The sequence below is a fragment of the Cinclus cinclus genome, chromosome 5 (assembly GCF_963662255.1).
Source record: "Cinclus cinclus chromosome 5, bCinCin1.1, whole genome shotgun sequence".
In the NCBI taxonomy this organism is placed as follows: Eukaryota; Metazoa; Chordata; class Aves; order Passeriformes; family Cinclidae; genus Cinclus; species Cinclus cinclus.
The window spans coordinates 22,439,201-22,465,053 of NC_085050.1; the positions used below are offsets into that span (position 1 = coordinate 22,439,201).

The following is a 25,853-nucleotide window of genomic DNA, read 5'->3' on the forward strand; positions in this document are numbered from 1 at the left end:
ATGTCTGAAGACATGTCTGATGGTGCCCCATCTGAAGAAAAACCTGAAGTAACGGAAATGCCCAGCGATGAAGTATTGCCTCATGAATCAGTACCACACCTTGTAGAAGCTGAGATCTTGCATGAGTCTTCACAAGATCAACATGGACAGGTCACTCAGAATGTCAGTAATAGAGAGGAAGGAGACATAGTCATTAATGAAAACCCTTTGACTGAAAAACCCGTTGAAAGCCTGCCTTCCAGCCTGCCTTCCAATGAAGAGACAACTGAAGACTTGCCCACTGAGTGCATTGAAACTGTAAGCCTTGATATGGAACCTGAATTGCAAGAAACACTGCATGAGCAAAGCAATCCAGTAAGCTATACTTTCTTTTCTGTAAAAACCCTCCTTTCCCTGCATTGTAAGGACAGAATTTTGTATAGTGTGCATACTTTTCAAAAAAGCCTGGGGAGTTATGCAGAAAACCTGCATAGCAATAAATTAAATTGCAACACAAAGCTTTTAAAAATTGGGAATAGTTTAATTTCACTTTGCCAGTATGATATTAATTTGGTTTTTCAAGTCTGGTTGAAATAAAACTTGTATTGTGTAGAGGTGATACATTGCTGGAGACTTTCTTGAGACAACAGTTTCTTAACATGATTTAAATATGGAATATTGATAATTGCTTAGCACTACCCATTACTGTAAAAGGTGTGCAGTACCTCCTCTGGCTGTGTTTTTATTGCACTCAGGTGTTAGGAGTTCCCACTACACATCTACTGAATTACACATGTGAGAAGATGTTGGAAGATAAGCCTCCAACTCTGGTTCCTACATGTCCCTAATATTAGCCCTGATAGGGGCTATAGGATTGGCCTGAGGAAATATTAGGACATCTCTAAAGACACCTCTGGAGTTTAAGGGTCTTCCAGGAATAGATGATGTGAGCTGTGCTTCTGCTTTTTTGTGCACAGAAGTTGCCAGACTTTGTTGCCTGATAGGTTCTTTGTGTTTCCTCCTGCCTTTTGAGAACAAGATTTTTAGACAGTGGACTAACATTTTTATTCTTATAGGCTGCAAACTCCTCATCTAAAGCAAGTAGATGGGGAGCTTGGGGTACCTGGGGAAAGTCTCTGCTGTCATCAGCTTCTGCCAAAGTGGGTAAGTGCTCAGTTGGTAAAGTGTGTGGAAATAATTAATAGTTTTCATGTGTCATTAGACTGATCAGTGTTGCATCTTAAGGATTCACAGACAATTTTGCCGTGATAAGCTTGGGAAGCATGACTTTTTTAAAGAGGAAGATGGACCTTCCTAATTATTCAAATTATGAACAAGATGCTAGGCTTGTTTGTAAAGTTAATGAATTACTTGATTGTGACTTCTTCATAGAAAGGATCCATAATCCAGTATAATTTCTATCAGCCAAAGGCTTACGGTTTTTCAAGTCAAAGTAACCCAGATTCATGCTCATGTGTGTTAATGGTTTGTATGGCAGGTTTGGCTCCTGCCTACACAACATGAATTCACTTCTATTAAATCATTCCAGCTCATTGCCGCCCAGTGAAACTGTCACACTGGCATACTAGATTTCTGGCAGTAGAACAACGTATTGAAATGTGGGCCCTCTACTCCCTCTCCCTATACTCTCATTTCCAATAGTAGGTGAGTACAAAATGTCCTTGTGAAGACTTTAAACTTAACTATTGCTCTTTGAAAACTCACAGACAAAAAGCAAAGCATAGACATATGTAGTTATCAGTGGGAAGTAATTTCTCACAAACCAGAAATGTTTTGTAGCAAAAAAATCTCTTAGCTAGTCAGTTCTCATAAAGGATCCACAGAACACCCTTAAAAGATGAACCTAGGAATTTAAATTAATTGCTATTTATGAAAAATTAGTTCAATAGAGTTACTGGTTTTATGATCCCATATAAGGCTAAATTATTCTCCTCCTCATCTCCAGTAAATGGTTTCTGTCTGTTTCTCAGAGGAAGGAAGTTTCCTTGTTCTCTTTTTTTCAGTAACATCCACAGTCAGGAGTACAAAACTTCATTTTCTTTCAGACAGTCCAAGAATTAACATTTCTATTTACATTCAGAATGGGTTTCTGGGGTATGTGGAACAAGTTTGTTGTGTAGGCAGTCTGACTTGATTAGGTCATGTGATGTCTGTTTTGAATAGGCATGTCATCACCGTGAATATATATTTTTAGGATTATTATTGTCTAAAAATGAGGTTTTTTTTGTTCCAGTTGGAACAAGCCAAGTTGCCTTGGAAAAAGAGCATCCATATGCAGAAAAGGAAAAAGTAAATTTTAGAATAATTTTAATTCAACATCAGAATGGTTGTACTATTTCACACTGAAGACCCATCTACTATTTGGGTTCTGGCAGTGACCAAGAACAGCTAGGAAAGCAGGTAAAACCAGATGTATATAAAGCAGCAGTCCCCCCTGTTTTCCTATTTCCTGGAATCTGCAGCATAGACAGACTTCTGACTCTGGGATCAGGGTAGATTGAGTTTCCATGTTACTGTCTAATAATTTTGAATCTAACTTCATTAATTTATTAAACAAGGTAGACTTTGAATTAAGCAGAAATCAAATGTACATTCTTCCATGTTTTCTGAACCCAAGGGAACTTGGAAGACCACATGGCTAGTCTTAGATTTGTTCCAGGAAATCAGTTCACCAGGCAATATTTTACATTCCTGATACAGAGGGCTTATTTCCTAGTTGTTTATTATGAAAGCTCATGTTTGATCTTGTGAATTATTCACTGTCTCTCACTGTCATGGACAGGATATGGTACTGTGTAGACCACATATCTCCTTCAGTATGGTAATTCCCTAATGAGATATATGGAAAAAATTAAAGCTATTGGGAATTTCTATAAGCTTTATTATTATTATTATTATTATTATTATTATTATTATTATTATTATTATTATTATTGTATTTATTATTTCTCTTCAAGCTACTCCATTTAATATCTGATCTGTTCAACCAACACTTCATCTCATATTCCAGAAAATAGTATACCAGAAAATAGTTTTGCTATGGGCCAGTCCATTGTAAAGTTGCTATTCCTTCAGTGTAGCAAATTCTGTAAGAAAAACTGCCTTCTTGGAGTTAAGACTTAGCAGCAGCACCTTCAGTCTGTGACTTTTCTGTTGTTCTGTCATCATATTGTACAACACAGCTGCTTGTCTGGTGAGATATGACCAATATTTACTATTCCTTATATTGTTCGTCAAAATTGTACTTCGTAAAAATAGCAGAAATAGTTTGAGGTGGACTAAATTACATCTTAAAAGCCTAAACAAATACAGTCTGCTTTTAATGAAGTGTATAAAAGACCAGCTAGGGTTGGATAGTACCTTGGAAAGTCATCTAGTTGAGGGTTTTGTGGGAAAGGCTTTGTGCATCTAGATGAGATTATCTAGCATGTTGTCCAGTCACTTCTTGAAAACCTCCAGCAATGGAGACTACCATATCCCATGGTAGGTTTTTCCAGTGAATAATTCTTCTTACTGTAATTAATTTTTCTTACATTCCTACCTATTTAAGACTGAGTTAAAATGTTGTTTCAATAATCTCAGTTTCATTATCCTTCAAACACTGATAGAGAATTCACAAACAGATCAGCATTTTTAATGCATGGCTATAATTGGTTTAGCACAGCTGATTCTAGTTCCCAATTATAACTCAGTTTCCATATAATTTGTATCTCATCCTCCTTTAAGTAACTCTGCACATACAGCCAGGGATTGTTTTGGTAGTAATTGTTTATTCCAAAGAAAATATCTGTTGTCTTTGAACTGAATTTGACATTATTTGGATTGAGGTCTCCACGACAAGACACATATGATACTCTGCGCAACAGAATCTGTAATGCCTTTGGATTAGTTTCAGTCACTGCCTGAACCATCTTTAGGGTCTTGACACTAGATGTCACACTAAGCAAACTATTGAATCAGCTGCATCAACGTGGATGAAGAGGTTTCTTTTGTTTATAAAAGGTACTAGAAAGTTGGTTCCTCCTTGTGGAACCACAGTGGAGCAGAACCACTGAAACAGTTCTGGAATGATGAGATGGGAGAAGAAGGCTCACTGTGATATGGAGGAACAACTTGTACTAATTATCACTATTTTGGTCTCTTTCTTTTCAATTGTGTTTTTTAGTAAATCAGCCATTACACAATCCAGTCTTTTAACAGTGTTGATAAAGCTATCATCCTCGAGAGGGTGACTATTGCATCTAAGTCAATTAATGGGTAGTAGCCACTGAAATGTGTAGTCCCTCACCTGTCTTCATGTTTCTTCCTTCTCCTTGAATCAGCAGTTCCTCTGAGATCCCTCTAATCCAGTTCAGGAAGCTAAACTGATAAAAGAATAACTCTAGAGGGAAGAAAAATCCATTTTTTGCACCTTCAATTCTGTGAACTGACTCTTTGAGACCAGTTTCAGGGCAAGCAGAAAGGACAAGTGTGAAGACAGGGAGAAGCAGAACCTTCCATAACTGTACCAAGAATCCATTAGATTAGGTTAGCTTAGCTGTAACAGCAAACTCTTTATCCCCTGAGCTTATGTGAGGCAAAACATATTTTCAGTTTGTACTGGCAGCTTGTGACTTGCATTTTTAAAACAGTTTCTGTGCTTTAAAGCGCGGCTCTTCAGTTTTTCTTCCAACTAATCTATCTGCTAGCTTAATGAAAGTGACTACCTTCTACGAGCCTTGCCTTTCATGTGCTGTGCTGTTTTGAATGAGGTATGGCATTCATAAGGTGCTGAAGTTATGGTGTGATGAGCTGCATTTCCAAGCAAAGTCTTGTTTTCTATCGTGCTGTATACAAATGCTTCACTCTGTGTAAGTTTAAAGTGTTTTGCCTTTAGGGCTGTTGCTAAGACCAGCACCTGTCAATACATTCACATGGTAAAAGTAATAAAAAAACCAAACCAGATGTTTGATTCACATGATCTTTGATCTCTGAAATTCATACTGTAAGGCTGCATATTGCATCTTTCTAATGTATTGTTTGTAATTAATATTCTGCTATCTTGATTTTGTTTTGTGTATATTCTCATCTAGCTCCTCAACTATGAGAATGGTACATTTTTGTCACTCAGTATGACAGAATGAGATGCCACTTGAGGTGTCACTGTGTTGATGAGTTTGGATGGATATTATTACACATGGGTATGTGTAATAATCAGCATTGCATTGTTTAAGTTGACTTCCATGTGGAACAGAAATGCCAGCACTACCAGATAATGTGAAACTAAAGTATTCAAACATTGCAGATGTCTTTTCTATTCTCTACAGATACTATTCCCCTGTTGCAAAATAAAGTACAATAATAAAAAAGGGTGGGTGTTATGCTTGTACTTTGTGTCATCATGCAGAGAATAGTTAATCTCTTCAGACTTTTTTTTGTTTTATAAATTCAGCTGATTAAGGAAAAATACTTTGGGTTGTAATCACATGGTGGTCACAACTGTTTTTTAAATAACACTTTAGGGTTGCTGTAGCAGCAAAGCCCTTTTTTACAGTTACTCATTTTAAGAATGCTTAATGCAAGTAACAGATGGAAGGAAATATGGATGCTTTTGAGGTTGGCAGTTCCTTTTGCTTTCTTTATGTCTTTTAACATGGATTTATGGTCTAGAAGAGACTGAGAACCAATAAAATGGTGTGAGAGCCTTTATGTTTATTGCTATTATTGAAACCTGTTATGCTTGCAGTAAGGAGATCTGAACCTAGTCTCATTTACTAGATTAATTGGAGTGGTTCCTGTTTTACAGACTAGATAGCATAGGTATTTTAAGACTCTAGCCTGTTTTTTTTTTTTTTAACTGCAAAGAAGAGAAATTCTGTGAAGGCTTGAAGTGAATGGAATGCCAATAGGAAAACCTAAGAGGGAGCACAATGGGATCCCACGTTTTAGTGTACAAAACCAGAGCACAGCTGGATTTTGCACATCTCTATACTTCATGTAATGGAGTGATTCTCTTCCAGCCAGTTTCAGGTTCCTCAGTTTCTAATCTAGTCAAAGATGCTCACTTAAGAGTGAAGGCCTTGGTCTTCATCTTTAGCTTGAGCCAGATGAGACTTCACTCATGTTACTAGACTAAATTTTGATCAGTTCTTCATTAGATGTGCTCCCATGGTAGGACACAGGCTACAAAGGCAGTGTGGTAGCCAGGGACAAAATCTCGAACTTCTCCCTATCTGTACCATTGAATCAGAGTCCAATTGCCTGTGAGTACTAGATGGATGAGGGATCAGTGATTCCTACACAAGTGGTTTAGGTTTTGCACATAGTGAACTGCCCTCCAGAGGTGTCCGTTTGCCTCTGTCAGCTCTGCAGAGAATCCAAAGGTGCTAAGATGGGAAGTGGAAGATAAGACAGCTTGCAGCAAAGTGGAATGTATTTGACTAAAGCATTTGTGAGTGCTGTAATCTGGCCTTGGGCAGATCAGGCAAACCAAAAGGCAGGTCATGTTGTTAGGCAGTGTTAGCAAAACCTTCCTTTTCAAATGAAAGATTCCAGCTAGGAACGTGAACAATAATATTCTGTGGTAATTGCCAGCCAATAGAAAGACAAGGAATCATGGAGGCAAGAGAAACAAAAGCAACAATACTGGGGAAAAAGCATGCTTTATTCCAAAAGCTCACAGTTAACAATGCCCATTGCGTAGCTCTTCTGTTTACTGTTACCAAAGAGTAAATGGAGATGTCAGAGGTGTCAGCTCAGTTGCATTAGCACACCCAGTGAAACAAAATTATTTCATCTTTAAATTGTAGACTTCTCTCCCATGACCTCCTTTAATTCTGTGCCTTTTGAAATTACAAATAATCATTTTCATTTCCAAGGCAACACGTGTTTCTGCCCTGTTTTGCACATATGTTTGTCTAATGGTTGCTTCAGTTGTGGTTTTCTGATCTCATCTGGTTTTGCTGCTGCAGTCAAACATACAGCTTAGTTCAGCAAAGCCACCCTTAGTTTACCTGGAGTATTTTCGTGTTATTCTAGTGCATGTAACCACAGCCCAAAAAATTCTGTCTTTTGTAGGTCAGTAAATATCAATACAGAAACTGTGTTTTCTCTTCTTAAATGTGTTAGTTTGTCTGCAAAACTACAGGAACTGATTCAAGCCTATAAAAATTCACAGGAAAAAAAGGGGGAAATTGATCTGAAAACATGTAACTTTTGCAGACAATTCATGGTTTTGCTCAATATTTATAGGATTTTTAATATGACTACAGGACCATAGTATTTTGTTAGGAAGTCAAGTTGATTAAGTCAATGAAAATAATAAAACTCATGCTCATTTAAAAAGTTGTGAGCAAAAGCAATGGAAAGGAATGTGACATGCAGTATATATTATTTTAGTGTAAAAGCACAGTTAATAGTGATTTGAGTCACAGGAATTTGGGGATTAAATAAATGACTCCAGAATCCATCCACACTTATATTTTCATTGAGCTCATTAAAATACGTGGGAGATTGGGATTAGACCAGGCAGTACACTGCTCTCCAGTATCTGTATTGGAACAGACTTTGCAAAAGTCAAAAAATTATCCAGTGATGATTTAAACATTGTGGTGCATAACCTGGTATGACCCACACAGTTGAAAGCACTATTGTTTTTTTGTAAGACACGAGACAAAATAGATAAAGGTCATATTTTCTTAAGACAGGTAAAAGCATTTATCTGCCAAGGCTGTTGCAGTGTAAAACATTAGGACCTTGTTGCAGCCTATTAAATTCCTTGTTTCTGCAGGTCCGTTCCTTAGGGGATATCTGTTCTTTGTGTTTACCTCCAGATACTCCAGTTTCCTTTTATGTGATCTTTCAGAGGTGCTACTTCACATATGTTTTCTAGAGTATATTTATTACTGAAGTCACAGATCACCTGGTGTGTACTTCATCTGGAAATCACAGAATCATAAATCTAAGCTTTCCTTTTTCCTACTCTGTTTCAAATAGATTTGCTGCATCTTTCTTGATTTAGATGTTCAAAAGCATATTTGTATGGCTACACACACACACATAGATGTATATGTTTATTCAGAATGTTGCAGAGCACTGGCAAGTGATAGGATATTTTGCTGTAGTTAATGTAAATCAGAAAACATGCTTTGAACTTCTCTAATAGAATGCCCACAGTTGTGGGAAAATGTGGACAACACTTAATGAATCATTACACGTAACTTTGTGCCTTAGATGTCTAGATATCTGCCTGACCATCTATATTAATGCCTTTTCTGAAATAATTTATCTATTTACAGTTCAGTTTAACTAAAGAAGTATGAAATTGTCATTAACATTTCTCATAAGTCATTAGGCAGATAGTTGATAGTTGGCAGATAGAAGCACTTTGGATTGTCCTGCTGCTAGAAGTGATCGGTTTCATGCAAGATGCACTAACAGTGTACTGTACAAGATAAAAATCACTGAAGTTATTTAATTTTGTGTTGGAAATAAATATTGGTCATCTGGTTTGTTGTTCACCTGTTGCATCTTAGCTGATGAACAGAAACTTCCAGCTAAGGAAGATTTACAGCTGGGTTGTTTGTAATGAAAGAAGTATCATGGACGTACTTGTGCATATATCCAGAAGCAAAATAGGCAGACAGTTTTAGAGTAGTCTTTTTAAGGGCAGCATTTTTCAACTACAGTTAATGCAGATTAGGATGATATTGCCTCCCCTGGACTGACTGCCAGTCAGTCTGCCCTCTTCTATAGTGGGATATTACTAGTCCCTGTGATCTGCTAGTGTAAATAAACTGTATAGAAAACCAGCAAGGCAATCTTGTTCTGTTAAAAATATTCAGATAAAAATGGTAGCAACATTTATACTTTTTTTTTTTAAGTAGATCATTTTAATAGAGGGCTAGAGAGTCACTGCATATGAATCATGTAAAGGTGGTACGATCTCTGTTGGAGATCAGCTGCCACTGGAGCAATAGTTCTGCTTGTGTCAACTGACATCAGCAGATTTTAGGAAATGTATTTAAATGGTAGCTCTGGGGAGAGAAACTACAGAATTTTACTTCAAGTGAGAAACTAAGGAGCTTAAATCCTGAAATAACTTTGAGGATAGGAGTCAGTATTCCTAAAAACATAGCACCCATGCAGAGGACTGAAGAACAAATTCCTTGCCTCAGTCCTGCAGTCATACACAATCCATTAACTTTGGCTTAATTGTTTTAGAATTCTGATAACTACATGAGGTCCTACCCTATGGCCTTAGGAGGACTGTCAGTTTCCATTTAAACTGATTGCAATAGAATATTTAGCATTTTGACAAGCAGGGAACTATACTTATGTGTGCCACTGAAATAACTTCTGCTTTTCAGATCCAACATAATTTGTGTTATATTTCAGCTTTGTCATTTATATTCAGTTAATAAAAATATAGTAGAAGAAGTGAATTATTAACGTAGAGAAAATTAAGGAATTGAGGTATGTTTAATAGATACTTTGTTTATAATTCATGAAGTGTAACTGTGTACTCTTAGTAAAAAGTTTTCAAATCCTATAGTCTAAAATATTCCTCTGCTACAGGTCATGGGATAACAGCAGTAAAGGAAAAAGCAGGAACTACCCTAAGAATTCATAGTGGAAGTTCAGCATCTCTGGAAACAGCAGAGCTTCCTGCAGCTGAAACACCAGTTATTCGTGAGTTCAAATCCACTGAAATTTGACAAAACTCTTTGACCTGGCCAAATTAGTTCAATTTACAAATTTTAAGATTTTGGTAACAGAAGCCAGTTTACTGTAATTTGTGACTTGCAGGGTTGAAATTATGCTGTAACCTGCTTTTTTTCTCTTGTAAGAAGCAGAAGATTCTCTGGACCAAAGCTCTTCTGAGAACATTCCTTCTTCTCCTTCATCTGGATCTCGTGGCATGCTGTCAGCTATCACTAGCGCTGTACAAAACACAGTGAGTCATTTTAGCTGGTCACTCTGCTTTAGTTATTTTTCATTATTTTTAGGTTCAACTTCACTGTAGGTCACATTTTTTAAGTTATAGGTCTTTGTAAAACTGGTTCTTTAGTAAGTCTGTTTAAAGTCTTTTCCATGACAAAATAATTTTTAAAAGCTGTCGAACTAAAAAAAATAAAAAGTCAAATAGAACTAAACCAGTTACTATGTTGTCACCATTTTCAGTGAAAAAATATGGTCTTCTCCTAAACTATGTAGAATTCTGCAAATTTTTGGAAAATCTTTTTTATAATTGTACCATCATCTGATTTTTAATTTTTACAGTTAAGTCCTTCCAGAGAAAGTGTAATAGGACTTCTTACCATTTTTGAAGGCAAATAAAATAAGAAAATACTCTATTTGCTAGTTTAATTAATTATTTTATTTAGTTATAATTAATTATTTAATTATTTTGCAAGTTTAATGAGATGGCAGTTCTTTTTTATTGTATATCCCATTCACTCTGACTGCCTCATCACTCTAATATCAAAGATTTTGGGAACAGAAGGAGATTCCTATAGATTATTCCTAAAATTGTTTCTACAGAATCTGGAGCATCATATGGATTGTGAGAGCTGGCCCCAGTAAGATTACTTTAGCAGTATATTTGCAAATAAGAGAAATGTTCTTGTGGGCGGCCTGGAGAGGCTGCTATACCGTAGTGATTAATGTGGTACAAAAAGAATCACTTAAGGTCTCGGTAAGTCACCTGTAATGACATTTGAAACTTTGGAAGGGCTTTCCATTATATATCAGGTTACATCAGTATTTGAGTATCTGACACACACACAATCCAGATTGAAATGGAAATCGTTAGCCAGTGAAACTTCTTCAGTGCACATAAAAAATATGAAGACGCAGAAAAACATATATGTTTAAATAGGCAGTTCCAGAGTCATCACAAGTGTTAAAATTTTAAAAATCAGGTAAGGCAGAATCTTCTGTTCATGATGGACTTGGCTCCATAATATTCCTGTCTAAAACAAGTTCCTACAAACCGGATGCCATTGAATGAAATTAAAGTGTTATTCATGAATGACAGAGCCAAAGAGCAGCTAGGATTGGAAGGGAGCTTAAAGATCATCTAGTTCCTATGCCCCTGCCTAGGGCATGGACACCTTCCACTAAACCAGGTTGCTCAAAGCCTGATCCAGCCTGGCCTTTAATACATCCAGGCGTGGGCCATCCACCACCTCTCTGGGCAACCTGTTCCAGTTCCTCACCACCCTCATAATGAAGAGTTTCTTCCCTGATATCTCATCTAAATCTACTCTCTTTCAAAGTAAAGACATTCCCTTTAGTCCAAACACTTCTTGCCCTTGCAAAATATCCCTCTCAAGTCTTCCTATAGGCCCTGTTTAGGTACTGAAAGGTTATTAGATGGTCTCCTCACAGCATTCTTTTCTCCAGGCTGAACAGCCCCAATTTTCTCAGACTATCTTCACAGGAGATGTGCTCCAGCCCTTTTAATATATATATATATATATATATATATATAAGTATTTATTTTTTACAAGAATTGTTACATTTTCTCTGGTGTAAGTAGTTTAATTAACTGGAAATATTTATAATTATTTATAATTATTTTTTTTTTCTTTTTTCTTTTGGAAAATGTATTCAGAACAAAGTAAATGCATCAGTCCTCTTGTTAGTTAAGATATAGAAGATTAGGGACCTGAATGTTCAAAGATGATGTCTACAAAAGCACTCCTCTTTACCAATCATATTAGCCTAAACTGGAAAGAAAATAACCACATTGTATTATTTTATACAGGGGAAAAGTGTATTATCTGGAGGCTTAGATGCTTTGGAATTTATTGGGAAGACAACCATGAATGTCCTTGCAGAAAGTGATCCTGGGTTTAAGAGAACCAAAACACTGATGGCAAGAACAGTCTCACTATCTCAGGTTGGGTATATTTAAATACTGCTCTGTCAATGCAATTTCAGATCTTTTTCCAGAATTTCACATGCCTCAGGGAGAGGTTTTATTTATTGCAGTAGATGCTGGCTGGGCTTATGGAAAAAAATATTATGCTTTATAGTTGCTCTATTTTTCTTCACAGAACCACAAAAGATAATATAAAATTATCTTTTCTGCATAATCACATATGCAGAATGCTGATTTAAATGAGATAGTATATGTGATGATAAATCATTACACCCTGAAGGCAAAATCAAATTGTTGCTGTTTTAGTAACCGCTGTAGATAGATATCTTCCAGTATAAACATTACTATACTGATTTCCTTGGAAATCAGTAATACTGGAATATGACATATGCTTCATTAGGAAGTAAACCTGTAAAAAGTGGTATCTCAGTGTCCATCTAACTTAATGGTACCCTTACACAGTTGTGACCCATATGTTTTAAAGCTCAGGGATCCAATAAATGCCGTCAGTACAAAATTATTTTAGTTCTCCAGGCACTGAAAGGAGGGAAAACAATAGACATTGAAAAGAAGCTATGTTTACTGCGTGTTTAATTCCTTGTAAAGAAGAGTAAGGTATTTTTCTTTGAATGAGATGTTTCATCTTTAGTATTTGTTATTGGAAGAGTTAACAGACTTATGGTGTTATAGTAGATCAAAAGCAATTAACTCTTGTTTAAGGCCCAGAGGGTTAAAATGAGCTTTTGAGAATGTCTCCTTTAATAACGTGAATGGATTTGCACATAGAATCTGAGGCAGAATACAACATAAATCAATTTTCATGGGTTGCACTATCGCTTTTCAGCGATTTGTTCATAAAACTTTGTGAGTTAACTTTTGAAGATCAAGATTGCAGAGGAAAAACGTACCATTTTAAGTCTTTTTAATCAATGAATCACTGTAGACAATACTGTAGGAATGTTGAACGATGGAATAACATAAGTGGTGGAAGTTCACCGGTGTTCAGAGACTTGTATGTGACCTAACATGCAGTTCAGATGTATTTATCACCTCTACTGTAGGAAATTCATGAGAGGCCATTTTGTTAAGGAATAGAAGGAAGGAGTAGAAGATCCTGTTGGATACACTATTCTATCCTTCTTATGCACTGATACAAGTGGATTAAAAGCATACCAAAATATACCCAAGTATATAGAAGGTAGTTCTGCCCCACCTCTGGTGTAAGTCAGCAATCTCTTGTCAGTCTTGCTGTCACATAAAATTGACTTTAGTATTTGCTAAGAATATTTTATAGGAAATATTTATGTAGTTGCATTATTTATGCAAGTTGGTGGATAGGTCCTGAAAATAATACTCTTCCCATTTTGTGGTCTATAGAATGGATTTTGTGGCTCTTAAAGGTTGCACATGAAATAGTCCTTTCTCTTTCATTATAATTTGTAGGGAAATTTATTGTATGGTATCTGTATCTGTAGCTGACATTGCGTTTGAAAATATAAGTGAGATTTTTTTTGTTGTTCATAGTATTTTAAAGAGAGACGGTTAGCAATTGCCATCTAATTAGGGTTAGCAATTACCATCTAATTAGGAAAACCCTGCTTAGAATACTATATGAATATTTTATCAGAGAAAATTATTGAAAAAGAAGTTAGCTATTTCATCTCTGAAATTTTAGCTCTTCAGGTGTGATATAGTCCCAAATTTTATTACTACTTCTAGACACACAGAAGCAGATAGTAATAAAATCTGTCACACTTTCAGTACTATCAATAAAACATGGAATGATGTATATTTCTACAGCTCTTACGAGAAGCCAAAGAAAAAGAAAAACAGAGGCGGGCCCAGCAAGTTACAGTTGAAAGAACAGCACACTATGGACTACTTTTTGATGAATTCCAAGGTTTGTCTCATCTTGAAGCCCTGGAAATCCTGTCAAATGAAAGTGAAGCTCAGGTACAGTATGCAGACAGCATAAATCAATATGGTTGGTAAAAATATGTATCTTTATATTAATTTTATTCTGCAGATGCAGAAAGTTTTCCATCAAGTTCAGAGAAAGCTGAATTGAATCTTTGGACTAGTCCTGGGCTTTAGGAACTCCGTCTTAATACATCTAAAATGTAACTGCAAGATTAACTCAAAACAAACTTTGTAACTGACAGGTATTTTCATTAGGACCATATGTAGTGTGCCATACACAGCTTATGACACTGCAGGTGTCTTGCAAATTCCTTGCAGAATTTGCAATGAGGTTGAAATCTTTTGGTTGAAATCAGGTACAGATAGTTTCATTTAGGAATTCCAGACCTAATAAATGTGGAGGCTGGTGAATTAAAATTAGTTCCAGATTACTTATTGACTTCTTATTATGTTAGTTTTTAAAGTTTTCATAGAACTCCAACAAGATACTATTACTGGAAGTAAACAAATATCTCTCTGAAGATGGTAATGTTAATAAGGCCTATCTGATAAATATGTATTTCAATTTTAACACTCAATTTATTTGCTCTGCTAGGACATCAGTAGATCTCTGACAGTGGGCCAATAGAATTTTGTAGATTCTTAGCAGTGATATTTTTGTACTGAAACAGTTTTCTAAGTAAATTTCTTAAAAATGAGTTTTCATTTTTGTTACTGTAATTAGCATTCTTTGCCCTGTGGGTTACTTCTTAAAAAAATATAACCAACTTAAATTTGAAAATATTTTATTTGCTCTCGCAAATAAAAGAAGCTTATAATAATAGCAGTTAGGTGAATACTGGCAATGATTTTTTTATTTTTTTTATTATCTAGATGGAAAGCTATACATTCAAACCGCGCACATAGGGTTCAAGGGTCTGCTTTTGGGAACAAAAAACAAAACCAAAAATAGCCAAAAATCCCCATCCACTAAACAGGAAAAGGATAGATAGAAAACAAGTTCAGGTTAATTGCATGTGTCAATAATATTTTTATGTTACTGTGAAATACCACAGGGTAAGCAAGACATGTGCAGGTTGTTGCCATGAGGTTTCTGATGCACTTCATTTGTGTTGTTGACACGTACATAGTCCTATTCAGTCCAACAGGATTGATGGTAACTGTGTGGGTCAACAAGTCCAATACCCAGATAAATGTTCCACCCTATCACACACAGATGCACACAGACACAGAATACAGAAAGAGTACTGTAGAGAAACTTGGGACCACTTCTTACAGCCCAAAAGCCACAGGAGGAGTGCAAGGGGTACTGAAGATGTATGTTTAAGTTTTTATTATAAAAGTTTCCATTAAAAGAAGTTCTCAGTTAGCCTTTGAAATGGATAATGCTATAGAAAGGGAGGGGAAAAGCCTTATATACTCCTTCACAGCCTGACTCAAGTGTCACAGCTTTATCTTGTGTTTAACCCTGAGCATAGGAGCTGGACACAAGGACACACCAGTAAGAAAGTAACAGCTGTCTCCAACCTTGCACTGAGGTGGTCTGTACGTCTGTCCAGCAAGCTTTAAAAAAAATCCTTGAAACAAACATAAAGGCAAAACTTTGTATCAAGGGGAGTAAGGGCGCTTCTCTTGGCTTCCAAAGACGGAGCGCTCTGCTGATGGAATTAGCACCATGGAACTGCAGTACAAACAGTGATTCAAAGAATCCGTTTCCATCCCTGTTAGGTGTGCCATCCTATTAAATATGCAGGGACTTGCAGATAGCTGAAGCATGCAAATACCTGCCAATACATTCTTCATAACAGGTAGACTGTCAATAATTTTGGCTGTGTTTTGAAGGCAATTTTTTCCAGCTCTTTCCATGAGTGCTCAGACTAACCATTATGCCTGTGCTCTTTTTGCCTGCTGTCTTCATTCAGGTAATCCCAAAATGCCTATTACAGTTTGCAGTTAAACCATAGATTTATAGTTCAAAATTAATGTTCTGGAGGAAGGAGGGGACCTGATGATCTGGCAAGGCTGGTGTAATTTTTGATACTCAACAAATTCTGTTGACAAGATCTAAAAATAGGTCTTAGATGGGAGGTTAGAGACAAGATTTGAACATAATGGAAGTTTCCATTTCTTAGTCTATTTTTGATTCAGGGTCTAAATTAGCATTTAGTAATACTTACTGTCCTTTCTTTCACAGATTCAGTCACATTTAGCAACACTTGATGGAGAACAGTTGGAGACTGTGAAAAATGATTTAATTGCTATAAAAGAGATCTTTGTTCCAAAGGAATTAGATGATGAAGTCATGCAGGAGCAAAAAGGTAATTAGAAATACAGAGACTTAACCATATGAATAAATGCTACTTCTTTACCTTGTAGTTTTAAAAAATCCAGTCCAAACTGTAATTTCTGATATCCTAATAGTCTTCATAAGGTAGTTTCTAAAATTAATGCTCTAAAAGTTCTAGAAGCTGATCGGTGCTTAATTTTGAATTTAGAGTGTAACTGAAGTGTGAGATACGGAAGATCAAACGTAAATAAATATGAAATTGTTTTGCTATATCATCTATGAAAGCAAAAAAGGAGAAATAATAACTTTTCTGATAACTGAGCTTTTATTATAGAAATTGTATAATCTGAACATTTTTAAGCACTTAGAAATGCTTTTCTGTTCAGCAGGTTCATCCTCACTCTGCACCCTCCGTTGCTATCTGGGGAAAAAGATTAGAGTATCATAAAGTAATTTAAGAATCCTGAATTTTTGAATGAAAGTGACTTGGAAGTATAGTAGCAAAGCTGCTTTATGGGTATTGCTTGGCAAGATGTGGCATGTGGAGTGTGAGAAGGAAACTGAAGCAGCATAAATGTTTCTGTAACTGTGACAGGCACAGCATTGAAGAGAATGGGCCAAGCTCACAAAAGTTACAATAAAATGGGTGGATGCTTTGCTTAGGGGCAAAATAGGTGTCTTAAACAGATCAGAAATGTTAGCATTCCCCCAAACAGGTTAAAACAAAAGGGTAAGAAATCAATTTAAAGGCATCATGCTTCATGTCTCCAGGCCTGTGAGATCCATACCAAACCTCTTAGAGCTAACAACAAAAATCCCCTTGACGTGACTGATGACTGGCTTATGCCATTGGATGCCATACTGTTGTGTTTTAGAAAGAAAGAAACATAAAAGGATATTTCTTCCACATCCTCTTGATTTTCTTGGGGGTACTTTGCCCATAAAACCTACATTTTGTGAGATGGTGAGATAAAATTTCTTTAGCTTTCAGAAAAGTTAACAAAACTGTGCTAACATCCACATGTTCTAACAGGAGAGTAATTTCTTCTCAGACTGCTCTTTCTGGCAGTGCTTACTCTCCTTGCCCAATCCCTCTCACAGGGAAACAATGGTTTCTCATTGAGGGAGACCGCAAGTGCTCAGCATAAATTCTTAGTATGGTAAAGTTTTGTACTGTTTTTTTTCCCATCTTAGTTGCTCTTTAAATCCCATTCCTCTATGGAGTTGTGAGAAATAGAAGTCCAAAAACTGTATTACCTGCTTAGGAGTGAGGATTCATGAGATGTCTGTTGTTCCTTAATTTCTGTGGAAAGTAGTTCCTTGTTTTGAAACCAGCTCCTAGGAGAAGCTCTGTTTCTTGCACAAAGTGATGTTTTCTCTGAAGGTCAGAAGTTCTGTTTTTTTCAGTAAAGCACAACTGCTTATCCTGCTCCTTGAAACATTTACAGGTGTTTTGAATGGGCTGCAGCCAAGGCAGTGAGCACTTTAAATAAAAAGAGACCAAATCAACGTGTGCTGCAGACTTGCCCCCACAAAAGCACTCATCACTGAAACACATTCCTTCCTTCTGTGACTGCGGAAGCAGCTATGACTGTTTTCTGGTACAAGTAGCAGAAAGACATACACATACCCTTCTCTCAGTTTCCTCTCACTTTGATTATGCAAGCCTTTCATGTATTTTTCACTGCAGCTTCATTTCAGTTGTCTATGAAATAGTAAGAGGAGAATATCTGAAAAAGTGGTTTTACCTATATTTTGAAAGCCATTAAAAATTCCATACATGAGGTTAAATAAGACACTAACCACAGTGAATATTCAATTGAATAGCCCACTTGTCAACAATTTTGGTGCATATACATGCACACACCCACACATTCCTTTCTTGTGTCAGTGTCACTGTTTTTGTGACGCCAAGGGCTGGAATACTTGGTGAAACTATTTCTCTGGATGTATTTGAGTATATAAAATACTATAGCAGTAACATGCTAACAAAAAATGTCTTGTTGTTTCTTTCAGCAGATATGGGAGAAGAGTTTGTCAGCATGCTCACAGAATTGCTCTTTGAATTGCATGTTGCTGCTACCCCAGACAAACTAAATAAGGTTAGCACCTGTTAGTGAGCTGCCTTCATTTTCTTGGGCAAAGAAGGAGGGCTTTGTTCTGAAATCTGACACAGAGCAGTACCCAGTTCACTTCAGACCGCTCAGAAAGCAAAGTACAAGAGACTGACCAAAATGCTGAATATAGAAAAGCTTTCACAGAAGTGACATGAGTAAGATAGTGCATTTGTACAAGCCCTTTCCAGTGTTAGAAGGCTTGAACCAGGGGTGTCTCAGCAGAACAGGGCTCATGAGCATAGCAGATTTAGTTTTACATACTGGAAACAAAAGTCAGGTTGAGAATAAGTTTTCTTGATCTAAAAGTGAAGTGTCTTGGAGCTAGTCACATAACTGGTCACATTTGTACTATCAGGTCCTTTTAAAGCTGGTTCATCTGCTGATCTTGGGGTCAAATGAATGTTTATCTCTCTAGCTACATAGATAGATTATGAACAACTAGCTTAGGCTTAGGTCTTAATGTTTTTAATTTGACTTAATGTTTAAAAGAGACATAAATTTCCTACTAAGCATAATGGTAGTCTGAAGTTGTATAAAGCTTCAAGACTCTTCAGCTTTGATCTATTTGCATGTCAGGGAAAGCAGCTCAAGATACAGTGATTTTATATTTATTTTTCCTTTAAGAATTTAGTGCATCTCTCTTACCTCTCCAAATTGGTTTTCTTTTTTATATACTCTTCTTATTTTCTTATTAGGAAAACTGTGTAAGAAAAATTTCTGTTTAAATTAATTTGAATAATACCTAATAAAGCTGAAATACTAGCTTTGGAATTAGCACCAGCTGTATGTGTTGGTTAGGAATATTATACCTTTAGAGGAATTATCCCTGGATGATCCATCTTTATGCAGTCTGAAATGCTTCTCCCTACAGTTTCTTAAATGTACACTTAAGTAAATGCCACTCAAAGGCTTGATGCACTCAAATTTCTGAGTACAGAAAGGAAGTAATTAAATGTATTGTTAATTGATGTTCAGGAATGTCATCTGATAGTCTCTTTTCAAACTAAACTTTGGGGTTGGGTTCTTTGTTTGGCAGGCTAGGAAAAAAGCTCATGAATGGCTGGAAGAAGCCAGTTTGTCCACCCCAGTAGACATAGAAGAGGAGCTAAATGAAAAACCTGAAGCACCTGGTGAAGCAAATACTCAAAAAGACAATAAAACTGAGAGTGATAAAACAGTAGTAGACAAAAGCAAAACTGTGGAGGTAAAATAACTTTTGGAGGATATGTTTCATAAACTGAATGGACATACTTTGTGTGATAAAATTATTTCTTTGTGTGTTGGCTTTATATGTCATCCTTCCTTTTTAAATTCATGGAATTAGTAAGAAATAGTAATACACAACTATTCACTGTAGGCTCAGTTGAAGACTAAATTACATAAATATTCTTACTGTTACTCTGTTTCCATAACTGAATATCAAAGTAACACATTCTCTGTTACATTGTTTATATTGTTTTATATCTGTATTTTTGTGTGTATGCATGTGTATACTCAACATACAGTGAGCTGAGGGATTCTGAGGTGTAATGTCAAACATTACGTGCACACTAAAAGTTGTATCTCAATGTTTTTAGTATCTACTTCTCTCAGTGACAATACATGGGAAAAAATGTTCAAACTACTTAAACCATTTAAATCATAAACAGACAAAACAGAAATTATATTTAGGCAACTATCAACTGTTCATTCTCTTTATGAAAGAAAGCTCTTAAGGCTAAAAGTGTTCATTTGGACAGTTCTGATAAAGTTAATTGTGATTGCGTACTTTTTGTCAAGTTAATGGCAATGTTAAATGTGGTTGCTATCTTTGTCGAGATTATTATTTCTAATTAGAAATTATCTGTCATATTTCCTTACAAAAAAGTCTAAAGAAGCAGACAGAATATATATACTGTATATATTACAGATTTTATGTGATTGCAGATTACTGGCTGGCATCTGTTTGTGAAAACTGTAACCCCACAATGCTATGTAGAGATTTGTATCATTGTTGATAAAATCCACTTTTTCATTGGGCACATTATCTATTTCTGCTCTAGAGATTCAGCTAAGGAATGACTGAGTACTTTTGGTTCCATATGAAAATAATTATGATTATGGCTTGTTCTAGAGTTTCTTTCTGTTTTTTAGGATAAGGTTTAAAAGGAGTATGCTTGAAAATCCAAGAGCTTGACCTCGTTCCCAGCCAAGTAAATGGTAGACTTGGTCTTACTAGTTTTTCAGAACAAGTAGAATGTCTGCATTTTGCAGTTGTGGATATTTGATTTTCCAGTATTTTTTGTGAGGATGACTGATATTACTTCACCATGTATGTATTGGTATTTCCAGTTGGGGTAGGAAGGGTTCCTATGTTTGAAATTCTTTTATATGTATATATCTATAAATATATTTATATTATGTATAGTGTTGTTATGGTTGATTATATTATTCCCATTTTTAATTTAAGGAAATCTACATGCTGTCCATTGAAAGTCTGGCTGAGGTAACTGCTCGTTGTATTGAACAGCTTCATAAAGTAGCAGAATTAATTCTACATGGGCAGGAAGTAGAAAAAACAGCTCAAGATCAAGCAAAAGTACTGACAAAGTGAGTATTAAGTACTTCGTATATGAGCATTTGACATTTGCACAGAACTCATGAAGTTACATTCATCTTGAAGGCACAGTAAGTTCGTGGATCAACAAACAGCATTGGCTTTAGGGGTCCTGGTGCTCTATTTTCTCATGAAATCAGGTTCTATAGGCTACCTGTCATTTTTTTGACATGGCTGACATATGTATGTTCACAAAAACATGGCCTATACGTAGGCTAAAAGTTGTTTCTGCTCCAGAAAGCAGATGTACATGCCAACTTGGGTTGCATTTCCTGTTCCCTCTGCAGAAGATACTGTGCCTGCAGATACGGAATTCGTTTTTAGAGTGTATAATGTAGTCTTATTATCTGCCAATAGTTTCATTATCTAGTGTTTATCTGCCAAAAACTTAAAAAAATTAATCCATAGTTCTAAACAATAGACCACATTTGTTAGCAAGTTTGTAGTTAACTGTAGTGAAACACCCAGAATTTCAAGAAGCCAGTCTGTCTAGTGGGACTCTAAATTCAAATCTCAAGCTCTCTGTAGTTATTAAGTCTATTGGTTTCTGTAAGTTTTCATGTTAAGATATTTTAGTTGACTCCTAAGTAAGTAAAATATTTAATCAGGTGCTTATCCTTAAGAATGCTATTAAGAATAGCAAAATCCATAGGAACACTTCAGTCTAAAACAAAGCACTTGCTAAGTATTTTTCACAATCAGAACTAAGGTATAGTGTACCTTGCAGGATGATATCCTATGGGATACATTTGTGAATGTCTAGGAAAACAATGAAAGATTTCAGAACAGAACTAGGTCTTGTTCTCTCATATTTTAACCACAAGTGGTCTTTCCCTTCTAGCACAGAGTAGATGTTTTATTGTTCACATGGAGAGATTCTCACTGTTCTCATTGAAGTTTGATTTATTTCCAACAGTATTCCCAGAAGTTGTGTTGCTGCAATCATCAGAAAAAACATAGTTAAGAAGTTTAGAATTTAAATAAGTGAAACATTGTACTGTCAAAAAAGACTGGTGTGTGCAACAACACATCATTTTGCTGCTGTAGTCAGCAGTGGATTTTTCAGTGAAGGAATATAAAAACTTTATAATGAACAGTTTATGCCTAAATAGTTTAAAAATATTTAGAAGCAAAATTGCTTTAAGAACATCTTTGCTTCCAAAAAAAAGTTTGTCATAGGGTTTTTATCTGTCGATAAGTCAAGGATGTATTTTTACATTTTTCTCTCTTGTTTTTTTAAACCAGTTTAACATGTGCCATGTGCAATGAAGTTTCATCTTTATCAAAGAAGTTTTCTGATTCTGTAACAGCAGCTGGGGTAAGATGACAGCATTTTCTGTAGCATTTGGGGTTTTTTTGGCATAGTTCACCTCTTGAAAAAGAAATTCTTAGGTGAGTCCAGAGGCTTTATATCAGCAAAAAGGCCACTTCTTTCCTCCGATCAGGAACACAGAGCATTTTTACAGCAGGGAAAGTTTATAAGCCTTGATAGATGACACTGTGTCCCCTGCCTTGTAAAATCTCTCTTTCTAGAAACCATTTCCTCTTTTTCTTGATCACCACTGAACACTTCTTATCTTCTCACTTTGAAGAGTCCCATGTTTGAAGTTACACAGCTTGATGATAGTTTTTTCTCCCACTCAGCCCATCCCTTTGGAACACATTTGTGTAAAAGTCATTAACAGATTGTACTTGCAGTACTTTAAGATGTTTTCAGGAGTTGTCTTCTTAGCCTAGATCCCCTTACTAGATCCCCTGGCTTAGCACTGCAGTGTTTTCAAAAGGTTTAAGATATTAGAAAATCTGTTTGGTCCATCTTAAAAAAATTTACTCTGTCTTCTATCACAAGATATTATGTTTAAGAACATCCATTTATCTGTGAACATCTTTGCTAGAAATAGTATCCTGCCTTTCAAGATGCTTCAAGGATGACTGACATGTCAGTATTATAGCAGGATTCAGAGGTAAAAATTGTGCTGTTGCCGAAATCGTTCTGTAAACGTCAGAGAAGAACAAATTCTGGTTCTCCTGATTGTTCCAGGAAGACATGAATTTTTGTAATTCCAAGGAAATTTTCCCAGTTTTCCATTAGCTCTTCCAGCACATCTCTGAGCCTGTTTTTTCACAGTTCTTTGTAAGGACGTGATTTATTTCTTTACTTTTATTATGAATAATTTACATACCTTAAAATTACTGTAAGGAAAAAAATGCTTATTTTGCATTGTTTGGGATTGTACATCTGTGGGACACTTGAAATAAATACATGTACAGAAATACAAAAATAAATTGCACCCAAAATAATAAACTGGCCCACTAAACAATGCATTTTGTAATGGATTTTCTAGTAACTGAGAGTAAAAATGGACTTCTTTACTCTATTTCTCCTTGCCATCTTTCTCCAAACTAAAATTAAGAAGTTCCATGTTTCTATAAAACTGTAATATGAGAGCTACAAGATTGCCAGTGGAAGTCCTTCCGTTAAATTAATCATTATTGTGTTCGCTGTTGAAAAAATATAACTCCTGCTGGAGGTTACTGTTGTTCTAAAGAACCACAATGCAAAGAACGTGAGAATAAAAAAGGGAAGAATTTTTGCCATTTTAAAAAGTAGAGGGGCTAATGAATCTTGATTTTCTAGCATCTAGTAGTTTAACTACTCATTGTATTAATCTTTCTTCCTGTCTGGTGGTTGAGAAAAAAGTGCGTGCTGAGCTGTTTCACTGGCCAGCCTGCACTGCCCAGCACATGTGCTTCCTTCAGTTTGGGGATCTGAGTTTCACCTGGTTTTCTTTCTGTAAGGGAACTACTCTGGACCTTTCATTTTATCCTACACAGATATTTGTGTAACTTCTAAGAACTTAATTTTTCTTCTGACATGTCTTTTTCCTTTTTGAATCCTTGAAAATGAGCAAGTGGTTAAAAATTTTGTGGGATGTGAAAAGGTCACTGATAGGTACATGGACAAACAATGTCCTTACATAACCCTCACACCTGTAGGAAAGCAGGCAATTTGAACTCTGTGGTGTATGAATTAATGAAGAATTAAAATCCTGGCCCTCTCTTAGTTTATTGTACTCTGTGATAGAAATCCATAGGGTGTACTGATGTGTGTTTGAAATGCAAACACGGTTACCAGCAATACTGAGATAAACAGCCTGAGTAAGAATCAAGGTGAAAGAAGACCTTTACAGAATTCATAAAACCACATCTCAGATATCAGTGTATTTCTGTTAAATGTATTTCTTGACCTGGCTTTTCATTCTGTTTTCTGGTTTACAGAGCAATATGAAGGCAGAGGTTCTTAACCCCATCATCAACAGTGTGCTATTAGAGGTAAGCTCAAGCTCTTCACATTAAGAAAATAAAATTATAATAAAATAAAATTATTTTGAATTAGACACGTGCATTTGGTTCTAAAGGAAAAACTATTTAAAAAATAATAACAATATCATTCTGGCTGTTCAGTGCCAGCACATAAATTTCCCAATTTTGTGTTCAGCCTCTCCGACAAACACTGTAGTAGTGATGTTGCATTTACTGAGGTTCTTAAGGGCTGTGTGACTGAAGTGGAGCTGGCCAACTCTGAAACTCTGCAGCTGTATTGGTTAGAGCACAGCAACAAGTTACAGTTTTAGACTATTCTTTCCTTTAAAATTTGGATTGTAGGTATGCTACAGTGTTTCCCATCTGCGGGCATTTAGATTTCTACAAGGATTCACAGTCTAGCAACAGCCTTGGTCAGCACATGGATAGCCATGTGTCAGACCACCAAAATGTTCTTGAGTGATTTCTTTCATTTGACACCATGATCTACTTTTCTTCAGAAAAGCGCAGTGAGTGAAACATACCTCAGTTTTACCAAGAGTATGAGATGAAGTGATATCTTCATAAAGTCCTAAAACTCATAGGATCTGCAGCACAAGTTTTTAACTCTGTTAGATCACACTGCCTTTAAAACATAAAAAAACATATAGTAGTGACCATAAATTGTCATTCTGTACTTAAAAATAAGGAGAAGATTGCTTTACAATAAGCAATTTTGTGTTGAATTAACAATATCCTTGAGGAAAACTATGGAAAATTGAATAGAGCTGTAAGTGTAGACTACCATGCATTTCATTTTGCTATAGGGTAAATTTTGTGTTGCTGCTGACTTACCTTCCTGCACTCCAGGAACTACAAAATCTAGGAATATTTAGAATTGTGGAATACAATGTTTTGTATTCCATAAATCCTATAGTTGTATACAAATATGTAGTAACACAGCCTAGGATGATGGAGAATACCAAGCTGCTATACTGTTCAGTATTAGAAATTCCAAAAATAGTACTACATGTTAAAACCATTATAATTTGAACTGTTAATTTCAGTGACATTTCTTCCACCTACAGCAAATTCAAAATTAGTTCAGTTTATGGAAAGACTAGCTGGTTTGTGTTTAAAAAGTCAAATCTGCTTCTGAGCACCGGCATTTTATTCTACTCATACTACCAACAAAACTGTCCAAGAGTTCAAACTCAGTAGCAGTCAGATTTTTCTGTATTTATTCAGGTTATGCTATCTACAGATTCTAAAATCTTGTGTAAGGACATATGCTAATATAGCATGATGCAGATGTAGGAAAAGAAAAAAAAGAGAAAAGAATAAAAGAAGTGTAGTGTAATTCCTGAAGTACATGGCAGCTGTACTGATGAACCACATGTTTTCTCTCCCTGTTAGGGCTGCAACAGTACTACTTATATTCAGGATGCTTTCCAGTTGCTGCTTCCAGTTCTGCAAATTTCCTATATCCAGACCAGTTGTTCAAAAGCCCAGGAGTTGTCAGCTTGACAGCAACCACAGACCCGAAGTCTTGAGCTGTGCCAAGAGAAGAGATGGTACAAGAGATGTCTGGCCACTAGAGTTCTTTGAAGACACTAAATGCGGTTTTGCACACACAGTACTGAACAACATTTTAAAACTCTTTCAGACTTTCAGACTTTAGAAGTAGTTAGTAAAGTGAGTAATTTCCAGTACAGTTCATGCTTTGCATTAATTTAAACAGAAGTTTATTGATATTAGCATTGA

At 35.9% G+C, this 25,853-nt stretch overlaps 1 protein-coding gene across 2 annotated transcripts; it reads left to right on the plus strand.

Moving 5' to 3' along the window:
* On the plus strand, window positions 1-25,623 carry FAM114A1 (family with sequence similarity 114 member A1). Of its 2 annotated transcripts, none has more exons than XM_062493454.1 (13): window positions 1-354; window positions 1,056-1,143; window positions 9,556-9,669; window positions 9,828-9,934; window positions 11,750-11,884; window positions 13,667-13,819; window positions 15,981-16,104; window positions 18,090-18,175; window positions 19,227-19,394; window positions 20,640-20,779; window positions 22,032-22,104; window positions 24,066-24,119; window positions 25,506-25,623. In XM_062493454.1, the coding sequence occupies exons 1-13, from the start codon at window positions 1-3 to the stop codon at window positions 25,614-25,616; spliced, it is 1,707 nt and encodes a 568-aa protein (XP_062349438.1). In that variant the 3' UTR covers window positions 25,617-25,623. The 2 variants fall into 2 exon arrangements, with proteins under 2 accessions (XP_062349438.1, XP_062349439.1); XM_062493455.1 differs by having other exon boundaries at window positions 18,093-18,175.
* The last annotated feature ends 230 nt before the right edge of the window (window positions 25,624-25,853 follow it).